Source organism: Rhincodon typus, chromosome 12 (genome assembly GCF_021869965.1).
Source record: "Rhincodon typus isolate 14 chromosome 12, sRhiTyp1.1, whole genome shotgun sequence".
Classification (NCBI taxonomy): domain Eukaryota; kingdom Metazoa; phylum Chordata; class Chondrichthyes; order Orectolobiformes; family Rhincodontidae; genus Rhincodon; species Rhincodon typus.
This window is the reverse complement of record NC_063343.1, coordinates 49875017-49887759: the sequence shown is the minus strand read 5'-3', so window position 1 is coordinate 49887759 and position 12743 is coordinate 49875017. Positions and strand designations below refer to the sequence as shown.

The 12743-nt window shown below is 38.1% G+C and overlaps 1 protein-coding gene across 2 annotated transcripts in view; it reads right to left on the bottom strand.

The window, feature by feature from the left end:
• Positions 1-12743, bottom strand: part of LOC109933300 (gamma-aminobutyric acid receptor subunit alpha-1-like) — a 48189-nt gene that overhangs the window by 11370 nt on the left and 24076 nt on the right. For both annotated transcript variants that reach the window (XM_020532274.2, XM_048603697.1), the window contains exon 7: positions 10563-10715. In XM_020532274.2, the coding sequence (XP_020387863.1) occupies positions 10563-10715 (153 nt within the window). The remainder of the gene's footprint in view (positions 1-10562; positions 10716-12743) is intronic.

The window sequence follows — 12743 nt, the reverse complement described above, 5'->3', positions numbered from 1 at the left end:
GTTCATCCAGCCCTGCACCTTGTTGTCTCAAAGGTCAAAGGCATATTGTTTATATGTCCCACACCATTCCCCAGTTTAAAATAAGAAGGAGCAAACCTCCTAATTGAATGTAAAATGCTTAGAAAACATTAAAACTACATTTTCTAGATTCTGCTATGTCTAACACAGAAAAAAGCAAGCTGCTAGTGTTTGTTTTGCAAAGATTGGGGGAGCTGCAAATAGTGAGGAAGATTGCTAGAGAATACAGCAGGATCTAGACAGCCTGGAGACTCAGGAAGAGAAATGGCAGATGGAATTTAATCTGCACAATCGTTAGGTGATCTATTTTGGAAGGTCTAATACAGGAGGGAAGTATACAGTAAATGGCAGAACCCTTAGAAGTATTAACATATAAAGGGATCTAGGTGTACAGGTCCACAGTTCCCTGAAAGTGGTAACACAAGAAGCCAAATGGCATGCTTGCCTTCATTGGTCAAGGCACAAAGTATTAAGATCGGCAAGTCATATTGTAGCTGTATAGAACTTTAGTTAGGCCACATTTGGAATATTGTGTAAAGTTGTGACCGCCACACTACCAGAAGAATGTAGAGGCTTTGGAAATGGTACAGAAAAGGTTTAACAGGATGTTGCTTGGTTTGAAGGGTATTAGCTAAGAAGAGAGATTGGACGAACTTGATTTGTTTTTACTTGAACACCAGAAGCTGAGGGCAACCTGTTGGAAGCTAACAAAATTATGAGAGACATGGATAGATTGGATTGTTGGAGTCTTTTTCCCAGGGTAGAAATATCAATTACTAAGGGACAAAGATTTAAAATGGCAAAAGTTTAAAGATGTGACAGGCAGGTTTCTTTGACATAGACGGTGGTAAGTGCCTGGAATGCATGGTAGATAAGGTAGTAAAAGCAGATACAATAGCGATATTTAAGAGGCATATTGACAGATACGCGAATAGGCAGGGAATAGTGGGAAACAGACTGCATAGAGGCAAGGGCTTTTTTAGTTTAAAAAAGCGTCATGTGTCAGCACAGGCTTGTTGGACCAAAGGGCCTGTTCCTGTGCTGGACTGTTCTTTGTTCTAATAAGGAACAGAGGTCTAGACAAATTTAATACATCAAGATTTACAGCCAAAGATCTAAAACAATCCCCAAAACCTATACATCACATTCAAAAAGCAATTCAGAGTGAGACAAAATTTTCATATTCGTGCACTACGATTCATATTATTTAAATGTAAGTCTAGAGCACCCACAGATCATTTTGTAAGCAGATAGAGAGAAACTGACTCATTGTGATTTTTCAGATGAGGAAGTAGAAAACAGAATTGCTGTGTCAGTGATCACACATACCCCCATGAAAGCTTTCCAGAAAGATTTGTTGACAAACTGATCATTTCTGGTACAGAAAAGATAACAAAGGACGGATGTAAGTGCAAAGCAATCCTTGGAAGTCAATGAAGTTGACAAGTCCTAAGTGCAGACTCACTGATTAACACAATTAATAGAATACCTTAGCATAGCAAGGCATGTGGAAGATGTGGCCTTCAGCATTCATGCTGAACAACATGTTAGCCCTGCAAATATTGGTTTATTGTCTGGTTTGATGCCACACTTTGAGTTTGGGTTCAAGGAAAAGGGAAGGTCAAGAACTGTCTTCAAGTTTAGACTTCAAAGTAACTTTGTTGTACATTTAAACAAGAGACTGCTAAATATGGGAAACATAGATATATACTACGTGACATATTTATATTAAGGGCAAATGTAACTAACTCAAGTCCACATGTTCGTGTGAGTCTTCCATACTAGGGTGAAGTCAAGTAGCTAGCTTCTAGTGTAGAATCTAATGTCTAATCTAATATTGTGTAACATCACCCACACTGTTCTAGCTGTGCTGAGTGATGTGCAATTCCATGACAAGGTTCTCCAGGGTCCTGAAGCCCTAATACAATGCCCATCCAGATGCATTTTTCCCCATTATAAACTTTGATATTTATGTAAGTTCTCAAATGAGTTATTCAGTTTACTTCTTTTTTACAACATTCACATCTTTATCTCTCCTTTGCTTCAACAGGTAGATCAAGAAAGTCTATAGCCAGATATAGAAACACTGGAAGTAAAGTTGGTTAACCTTCATGTTCTCTGCTGGCTTCTGATATATCAGACATTCTTGCAAAAGTAACTTGTGTTGACTAACTGCATGAATGTTTGGAAAGTGGAATTGTTTTTATCTCTTCATCTGTAACATCTGGATCAAGTATGAGAAGACTGATATTGTTTGTCCATTGGTTGTTGTTATCTATATTAAAAATATGCTCCCTTAAACACTGACATATTCTCCAAGGTTCTGTTCAAAGACATGAATGTGCATGTTGAGTTGAGAACAATTTGATTTGTTGCTTTGTATGCTCTTCAGACTGTAGCATGTTTCGAGAAGTGACCTCTTTAGCTGGAAACAGTGCATTGTTGTTGGACGACTGTACAGTTTTGCATTCACTGATGTTGGGTTTTGAAGCCACACCTGAAACAAAATACTGTAGAACATATTCTTTAAGACCTGAGCATTGATCGTCACAGATGGTATATTGTTCAGATGAAGGATCTGTCTCTTCTGGACAGATGGTTTATTCTGCTTTTACCAGTCAACACATTCTATAGAATGTTCTGCATTAAAGAGAACTTTTGCTATATAAGGCTCCCTGAATAATTTTCTTAGAGTTTGTATCATGGGATATGGGCCAGCATTTGCCTATCCCTAATTGGTCCTTGATCTGAGTAACTTGCTAGGGCCATTTTAGAGGGCAGTTAAGGGTCAACCACATTTCCTGTGGGCCTGGAATCATATGTAGGCTAGACCAAGCTGTCAGACCTTCTACCCCAGAGGACATTAATGAAGTAGATGGATTCCATGTAATTTTCAATTGCAGATTTTCATTAAATCAAATATCACCATCTGCCATCACAGTGGGATTTGAACACCAGAACATTAGTTTGCAGTTCTGAATTACTAGCCCAGTGACAGTACCACTGTGCCACTGCCTCCCCAAGAGACTGCTCATTTAAGAGTTAGATCCTCTTTAGATTGAAGAAATTCAGTAGCTGATTTACGTAAAGGACCAGCTGCAATCCTGTCACATATGAATACTTGTGAATTTCAATGTCTGGTTCAGATTGTACATACAGATCGTTAACAATACTACCTGCACACTGTCTTGGGAATTAATATCTGCAATTGAAGTGTGATCTTGAACTGTGATCTTCAGGTTCTGAAGAAGAGTCTTTGGACTTGAAATGTTAACCCTATGTCTTTCTTCACAGATGCAGCCAAAAACGCGGAGTTCCTCCATCATTTTCTGTTACATTTATTTGACTGTTCTGAATTTGATTTGGTGTCCAATTCATAAGCTATTCAAAATATAAGAAATTCTGCCTTCCACCTCTGTGAATTCATTGATCCACCCAATAGATCTGAAAGCTTATATTTTCTGGTTGGAAGATTGGTACCAGAGAATTTTGTTGCTTTGCTTAATTGCTGAGAGAGACACTCGAAGCTGTTGATTATTTTATTGTTTTGAAAGAACGTTATTAAGGTTTTGATCTCCTTGTACTGCACTCATTTCACTGTTTTGCAGTATTCTTCGTGATTAACATTGTTGCTGTTGCAAAGATTCTTGCTGTACTGAAACTGAAAGCTATTGAAGTTTCTGCTCTTTTATGTTTTCTTCACTGAGATGAATGTATTCATTTTTCACGATGGTGGAAGGATGTTCAAAGGATTTATGGGCACAAACTGCTTCAATCAATAAGACTGAACATTTTTGGGGCTGTGTCGGAGAGCTGTGATTCAGTTCATTTTGACTGTATCAAAGATGACCGCTCTGATATAAGTTGAGTTGACTTTCTATGCATTTGAGGAGTTTTTATACCAAAATCGACATCCCGTAGTCAGAGTTTTGCTTTTTCTTTACCTATGTTTTTGTATTTTAATGAATTAAATCAATACAACTTCTTCATTATTGAATAAAACTTTGAATTTACCATTTCTACGATTGAAATAACAAAGATTCACTAACATTATTGTTCAGGCTCTGATATTTCAAATTCCAAAAAAAACTCATTCCTTTTTTCTTTTCCAATTGATTTTTCTTTATGCCTGTGCCTGAAGAATTAATGTAACTTGCTGTTGTTGACTTTTTCACTGAGTAGATTGTCCAGAAATTTGTTAACTGACCATTAAAGCCTTAACTGCTCCCAAGCCTAATTTTGTTATTCCTTCCCTTAAAGGGGTAAAATGTGCTTTGGGTGTTCACCTATCAGCCTCTCAAGATTAAACATGTTCCAGCTGTTTCTCAGGATGACTTTTCTATTTAAATGATGTTGCCTTCATGGCAGCTATTCAGCTCTGTGGCTTTTCTGGTTGCTAGCTGGTCTTAAAATTTTTCCAATTATTTCTTGAAAAAAAAAAGTACTTTTTATTTCTTCTTTTCTCCAGACATTCTCAGATCTCTTTTTGATCTTCACTGCTGGCACAATTTTCTAGCAGTGAACCCCAAAGTTGTGAGCATCTTTTGGGATTTGATGTCACACTACAAGTTTGGGTTCCAAACAGACTGATTGAGGAGAAGGCAAATTCAAGATCTGTCTTCAGGTGAAGAGTTCATATATGAAATAGTTAATACGGAATACAGCTATACATGGTAACTACTGATGTACCAGGTATAAATATTAGGTAAGGAATAATCGACCTTCTTCATGTGTTCATGGGCAGGTGCCCATTTGAGTTTTCCACACTAAAGTGCTGTGGAGTGCCCAATCTCCCGTGTAGAGTATAATCTAATGAGCTCTAACTCTACCCACACTGTGGTATTTATATTTAAAAGAGATGTGCAATTCTAAGACAGGTGGAGTTGCACGACGCGCTAAACAAGGTGTTGCAAATCACTCATGTGACAGTTCTTTCAGAAGTAAATGCTTGCTATGATGCTCCAGTGAAAGAGCACCAGCAAGGCAAGAAGGAAAAGAAACATTCACAGAAGCAGCAAGTGGAAGCAGTCCAGGCTTAAAAAAAAGCATTAAAAGAAGTTGAAGAGGCTAGGCAGTTATTACAGCAGTTATTATTAACTGTTAAGTTTCAATCTGTAGTTGACATATTTTTGTTTACCTTGAAGTAGTATGGGGCATAAGGGATGGGCATATTAAGGTTGGAGATCTGTTATGATCTTGTAGATCGTCCAAACAGACTTTAAAGGTTGATTGGTATTACTCTGTTCCTAACTACCAATGTGACTACATAACTGGTTTTGCAGAAAATACTCCACTTTGGATAATATTGATACAAAATACTTTGATTATACTAGGTTTCAATAATATTATTACACTTGAAATTCCACTCTATACAAAAATCTGAATGAGGAAGCCACTGGGCCATTCAGTAAGATTAGTGCTGATCTGATTACTCCACATTCTTGCCTACCCACAATAACCTTCAGCCATTTTGTTTAAATATTCTGTCACAGGATGTGGGTGTCACTGGAAAGACCAACACTTGTTGCCAATCCTTAACTGTCCTAGAACTAAGTGACTTGCAGGGCCATTTCAGAGGGCTTTTAAAAGTCAAATGCATTGCTATGGGTCTTGAGCCATATGTAGGCTAGACCAGGTAAGGATGGCAGATTTCTATCCCCAAAGATCATTCATGAACAAGACAGGTTTTTACAATAATCAACGATAGTTTCAGAGTCACCATTACTTGGAGTAGCCTTCAATTCCAAAGCTCATTAATTTAATTTACATCTAACTGACAGCCATAAACCCACATCTCCACAGTGTTAGCCTGGGTGTGTGAATTACTAGTCCAGTGAGATTGCCACTATACCATCATGTTCCACTATTAAGGATCTATCTACTATTGCCTTGGAAAGCTTCCTTGAAAAGACTTTACTTCTTTACATCTTTCAAGGAAGAGAATTCCAAAAACTCATGACCTTCTGTGAGAAAAAAATCCACAAATCTGACTTACCCCTTATTTTTAAGCAGTGACCTCTGGTTCTGGAATCTTCCACAAGAGGAAAGATCTTTTTTATATGGGCATTGTCCAGACACCCCAGGATCTTATACGTTTCAATTAAATAATCTCTTGCTTTTCTAAACTTCCATAGATACAAGCTTAGTCTGTCCAACAGCTGCTCAAAAGACAACCCATCCATTCAGGTATTAGAGTCGTAAACTTTCTCTGAATTGCTTCCAGTGTCTTAAATAAGGATGCCAATATTCTAAACGATACTCTACATGTAATTTCACTATTTCCCTGTAGAGCTGAAGCATAACCTCCCTATTTCAATTCCCCTTGCAAAATAAGGATAGCATTCTATTAGCTTTTCTAATTACTTCCTACATCTACATGCTAACCTTCTTTAATTCATGCAATAGAACACCCTGCATCTCAAAGTTCTGCAGTCTTTCAATATTTAAATAAAATGGTTCTTTATTTTACTGCCAAAATGGATAATTTCAGTTATTTTTTGCTATACTGTATTTTCCAGATATTTTTCCACTCACTTAACCGATCTATATCTCTTTCTAGCATCCTTATTTCCTCATCACAACTTATCTTCTAACCTGTTTTTGTGTCATCAGCAAACTTAGCAGCCATACCCTCTGTCCCTTCATCTAAGTCATTTATATAAATTGCAAAAAACTATAGTCCCAACACTGACCCTATGACACACTACTCATTAAATGTTGCCAACCAGATAATTATCCCGTTTACCCATTCACTCTGTTCCCTTTTAGCTATCCCATGCCTCCACACGGACAGGTCTCATTTTCTGCAAAAAGCTTTGATATGGCTCCTCACTAAATGCCTTTAAATCCTGAAACTCCATTAAAAACAGTGCTGTAGATGTCCTTTCACCCTAATACTGCAGTGGTTCATGATAGCAGCTCATCTTTACATTCTCAAGGGCAATTAGGGATAGGCAATAAATGCTGGCCTAGCCAAAAATGCCCACATCATGTGAAAGAAACTTTTTAAAAAAGCACACCACCAGTTCCTATTTATCTACAGCATATTACTTCTTCAAAGAACTCCAATAGTTTTGTTAAACAGGGATAGATTTTTCCCTTTCTTGCTGTGACTTCAGCAATGGTGAGAAAGATGGAAAAGTACAGAAAAAAAAGAAAAAATTTTCAACACGATAAAATCTTTTGTGATTTCTCCTCTTAAGCCCTGTGTCCTCAGGGTCTTGCCAAAGGCTTCACTTCTATGTATGTGCAACTCATTAATATCCCAATTTGTCTTATTTATGCACCGCTTCCAACTCTCCATACTTGAGAAACTAAGTAGCTCAAATTCCTAATGTGTAGATCAGAGCAGGTACCTGATGGCAGCAGCTCACAAAATGCCTGTCCTGACAATCAAGTAACTGGTTCTTCACAACAATGTCACTGCATGCTCCTTAGCAATCATATTGCTTAACTTTATATTCATCAAAGTTCACTACATCAATATCATTGCTCTTGGATCAACTTGCACACCACTTCAGCCATCAATATTTTATTTTGGAGTTGAGGGACACATATGACTTGCAAGGTCATTGTGTGCAGGGACACATGTGCAACTCATGCATTGACACAGAGGGCACTTTGTAGCTCTTAAATTGCTTTCTTTGCACTCACTCATCTTGTGCTTACTTGGAGGCCGCCAACCTTTGTATACTTCATATTGCTTTCTTAACGCACATTCACTGGCTTCAGCACTGACTTACAGACTGTTAGTATCTGTGGCTTCCATTGCTTTTTAGTATAGAAGAAAGGGCTGGCAACTTGTTATGGTGAGATACATACAACAATCAAGGAGCTGGGTATGTTATTGTGTGGCTCTGCAGGCTCACCTCTCTCTGGGTGAAGAAATTCCTCCCCATTCTCAGTCCCAAATGGCCTACTGTGTATCCTTAGACTGTGACCCCTCGTTGTGGACACCACAGTTAAGAGGAACAACCTTCCTTCTTTTTACCCTGTCTAGACCTGTGAGTTTTATAGAATTTTCTGAGATCCTCAATCATTCTTCTAAACTCCAGTGAACATGGTGTTAACTGATTCAGTCTCTCTTAGAATGTCAGTTTGGCCATCCCAGAAATCAGCCTGGTAAACCTTCACTGCACTCCCTCCATAACTTAGGTCATCCCTGTCTACTATGATAATTAATTAAGTAAATAAGTGACAGAAACATCCCTCCACCTTTTCCTAGCTTCCTCTCTACTTCCCTAGTTTTTACACCTGCCTCAACATGTTTCAGGTCGAGACCATCCTAAATTGCACATTTCCCAGTACTGGTGCTAGTGCCCCAAAAAGTTGACCCCATTTCTACCACACCAGTCATTCAGCCATGTATTCATTTCTCAAATCATAATTTCTCTGTGAAATATTGCCTCGGGCCCAGGTAATAGTCCAGAAATTATTATTTTGAGATTCTGTTTCTTAATATGGTGCCTGGCTTTTCACACTGACAATGTAGTGTCCTTGTTCTATGTCATTGGTAACTACATGGATTACAATGACTGGATCTTCCCCTCCTGCTGTAAGGTCCTCTTCAGCCCGGAGCAGATCTCCTGAAGCCTGGCATTGGGCAAGCAACACAGACTTCTGAACTCTTGCTCTTTGCTGCAGAGACCTGTATCAATCCATCTGACTATATTGCCATCTAATATTGCTACATTTCTTTCCATTCTCTCCATTAGAATGGCTACCTATATCATGATAGGTAGTTTGTAACCTCAAACCTGTTGGGCAATTTCAAAGGCTGAGGTTACTTCACCCTTACACCCTGAGTTTCCTCACCTCCTACATTCGCAGACACACCTCCTTTCTATGGCAAGTGACCAAATCAAAAGCCTGTCCAAAGGCTGCCTCTTGGTATAAAATATCCATGTAACTTTTGCCCTTCTTGATGTGTTGCAGCATCTGTGATTTAGCCTCCAGCTCATAAATTCTGAACCAAAGCTGTGAGAGCTGCAAACATTGACTGTAAGCGCATTTGTTTGGAATACACTTGCATCCAGGAGCTCCCGCCTGCTACAGCCATGACACATCACCTGTCCTGGCATCCTTAGTGTGTTTTAATTAATCACTGAATTGTTTTATTCTGTCATTTTTTTTCTCTTCTTTATGTATTTTATTAATCTTACCATTAGTTTCTGTACTATTTTAATGCATAGGAATGGAAAAGACTTTAAGCACTTACCAATTACTCTTAAAGCAGCAAGTTTTGTACCTTGTAATAGAGTAAGAACCAATTTCTGGAGGCTGAAAAAGTTGAAAAAGCAAAGCAAAGTAGGCCCTCCTTCCCTTTTTTAGTGAATATCTTTAGTCACCCATCTGCTAGCACTCAATTTCAGATTGTGCTCAGGACCCCATAATCAAACTACAGTTTTAAATTTAAATTGATTTGGATAATCTGCTCTTCAAAATGTAGTACTTCACAAATGGTTTAACTAAACCTAAATGAATGAAATATTTCTCAGCATCTCTAGGTTATTTAGGTTATGTGGACATAAAGTACAAACATATGTAGAGTCCTGTGCAGTGTTTTTGTTTTCATATTATAGACATGCCACAAATTTAATTCATTAATAATATAAAAGTTTTGTGAGAGGTTGTCTAAACTAAATGCAAACTTTTCAGCATCCAAGTATTTTATCCATGTACAAAGGATGTATATTTGGTAGTGATTTTGATGCTCATTGAAGCAAGAATTGTTATGCTAAAGCAGGTCATGGTTCTAAGGTAAGTTAATCTATTTTTAGGAGTCACTTACTAGGTTTCCACGAATAATGGAAAGTCTTATCCACTAGCTGCTCATATTAGGTATCTGTGGGTGCACGGTTCTTAATTCAACTTTGAAAGGCAGTAAACCAAAGCCAACAAACCCATAAATCAGACAACTGCTAGGCCTGTGCCCCTGTCAGCAATTTAATTCAAGAAATTCATCTTGTGGTTTTTACTTTCAGTGAGCCAAGATAAACCCACCATGGGTTAAATACAATCGGTAGGTATTAAGAATTGACTTCTACATTTGTCACATCTTAATTACGCACCCATTGAATTGTGATTTCTGAAGTATTACTCATTGCAAGTACAGAAATGTGACTGCGATCAAATTTGTGCTGGTTTTGTGCTAAAGGTTTGTACAAGTGCTGAGCTTGAGCATGTCTTGACCTAGTTCTCATTTATTCTAGTATATAGCACAAAAATATCAACAACTAAATAATAATGCAATTCAGTAAAAAAAAAATTGTCATGAGAAACAAATGCACTTTGCAAACTGGAGTCACAACTTGTGTTGGAAATTTTAAGGGGAGTTCATTCTACACCTAAGCTGTGTGGAATCGTTTGAAGTTGACATGACATGTATAGTTGCATTTTTCACCATGAGAAGCAGAATGTTTAAAAAAAACATAGCTGAAAAAATTTGATTAGACTTATCTTGCTATAACTTAAGATAAACATTCAAATATATGAATATAAAAATATTCAAGCTGTTTGTCAGCGATTTTTTCTGAACAACTCACCAAAGACAGTTCTTGCAGGGACAGATTCCCTGTTTAACCAGAATGACACTTGTGAGAGAATAACTGTCATGATACATGGTAAGTAAGTTTGAATTACAAAGTAGCCAATTTTTCTCTTCAAGTGGAAGTGAGCAGTCATAACCACATATTCACCTGGAATGTATAAAACACAGAATTAAAACAAGATAACAGAAAAAATGTCACCCCACACATAGACATTATTGCTCAGTAATAGCAAGTGTAGGTTGTTCCTTCACATAATTTATCAATATGGTGGGCATAAAATGTTCCATTTAAATAAAATATCTTCAAAATATTAACATAATTAAGGCTAACAATACTCTAAATGTTCAATCTCATTGTTATAATTGTAATTTCAGTCAGTGAGATCTCAAGTGTAGAAAATATTACAATATCTAAAATAAAGAATCTATTTAACACATTTTTCTACAATATAAAGGGCAGAATATAAATATAAAGCACAATCTAAAGTATTATATAAATAAATGAATTATTTATGAACAAAAATAAAACATTATGATTTGAGCAGCATGGTGGCTCAGTGGTTAGCATTACTGCCTCACAGCACCAGGGACCCATGTTCAATTCCAGCCTCAGGCAACTGTCTGTGCAGAGTTTACATGATCTCCCCATGTCTGCATGGGTTTCCTCTGGGTGCTCTGGTTTACTCCCATAGTCCAAAGATGTGTAGGTTAGGTGAATTGGCCATGGTAAATTGCCCATAGTGTTCAGGGATGTGTAGATTAGAGGGATGGGTCTGGGTGGGATGTACTGAGGTTCAGTGTGGACCTGTTGGGCCGAGGGCCTGTTTCCACACTGTAAGGATTCAATGATTCTGAAATGCTAACCCACAAATTAGATTGGGTATTCTATATCTCCATCTATACATTTTAACTGTCAGTTGTGGTTGAAGAATAGCACTCTCACATCTGAATCAGAAGGCTGTATATAGGCTATAAATTGATGGGCAGCTTCAAATTTTTGAGTACAAAGTCTTGATGACACTTGGCTCTGGTTGGTTGGTTCTACCATCTTTCATGAAAGATTTTAATCGAGAACCCACCTACCCTCTCAAATAAATGCTAAAAATCCATGCTACTATTTTTAAGACGTACAAGGGAGTTATTCCAATGTTTTGACTGTTATTTATCCCTCAATCAACATTACTGAACAGATTTTCTGGTCATTATCATAATGTTGTCTGTGGGGACTTGCTGAAGCCAATTGACAATCATTATTACGGAAGATGTAGCGTTGGGCAAGCTAATGGAGCTAAGGATTGATAAGTCTCCTGGCCCTGCTGGAATGCATCCCAGGGTACTAAAAGAGATGGCGGGAGAAATAGCAGGTGCACTGGTGGTAATTTTCCAAAATTTGCTGGACTCTGGGGCAGTCCCAGCAGATTGGAAAACAGCAAATGCGCCACTGTTTAAAAAGGGAAGTAGACAAAAGATGGGGAATTATAGACTGGTTAGCTTAACCTCTGTAGTGGGGAAGATGCTTGAGCCTATTATCAAGGAAGAAATAGCAAGGCATCTTGATAGAAATTGTCCCGTTGGGCAGACGCAGCATGGGTTCATGAAGGGCAGGTTATGCTTGACAAATCTTTTGGAATTCTATGAAGACATTACGAGCGAGGTGGACAATGGGGACCCAGTGGATGTGGTGTACCTAGACTTCCAAAAGGCCTTCGACAAGGTGCCGCACAAGAGGCTACTGCACAAGATAAGGATGCATGGCATTAAGGGTAAAGTATTAGTATGGATAGAGGATTGGTTGACTAACAGGAAGCAAAGAGTGGGGATAAATGAGTGCTATTCTAGCTGGCAGTCAGTGACTAGTGGTGTGCCTCAGGGATCGGCGTTGGGACCATAATTATTTACAATTTATATAGATGATTTGGAGTTGGGGACCACGTGTAGGGTGTCAAAGTTTGCAGATGACACTAAGATGAGTGGCAGAGCAAAGTATGCAGAGGACTGTGAAACGTTGCAGAGGAACATAGATACATTGAGTGAGTGGGCAAAGGTCTGGCAGATGGAATACAATGTAAATAAATGTGAAGTCATACATTTTAGTAGGAGTAATAGTAAAAAGGATTATTACTTGAATGGTAAAAAGTTGCAGCATGCTGCTATGCAGAGGGACCTGGGTGTCCTT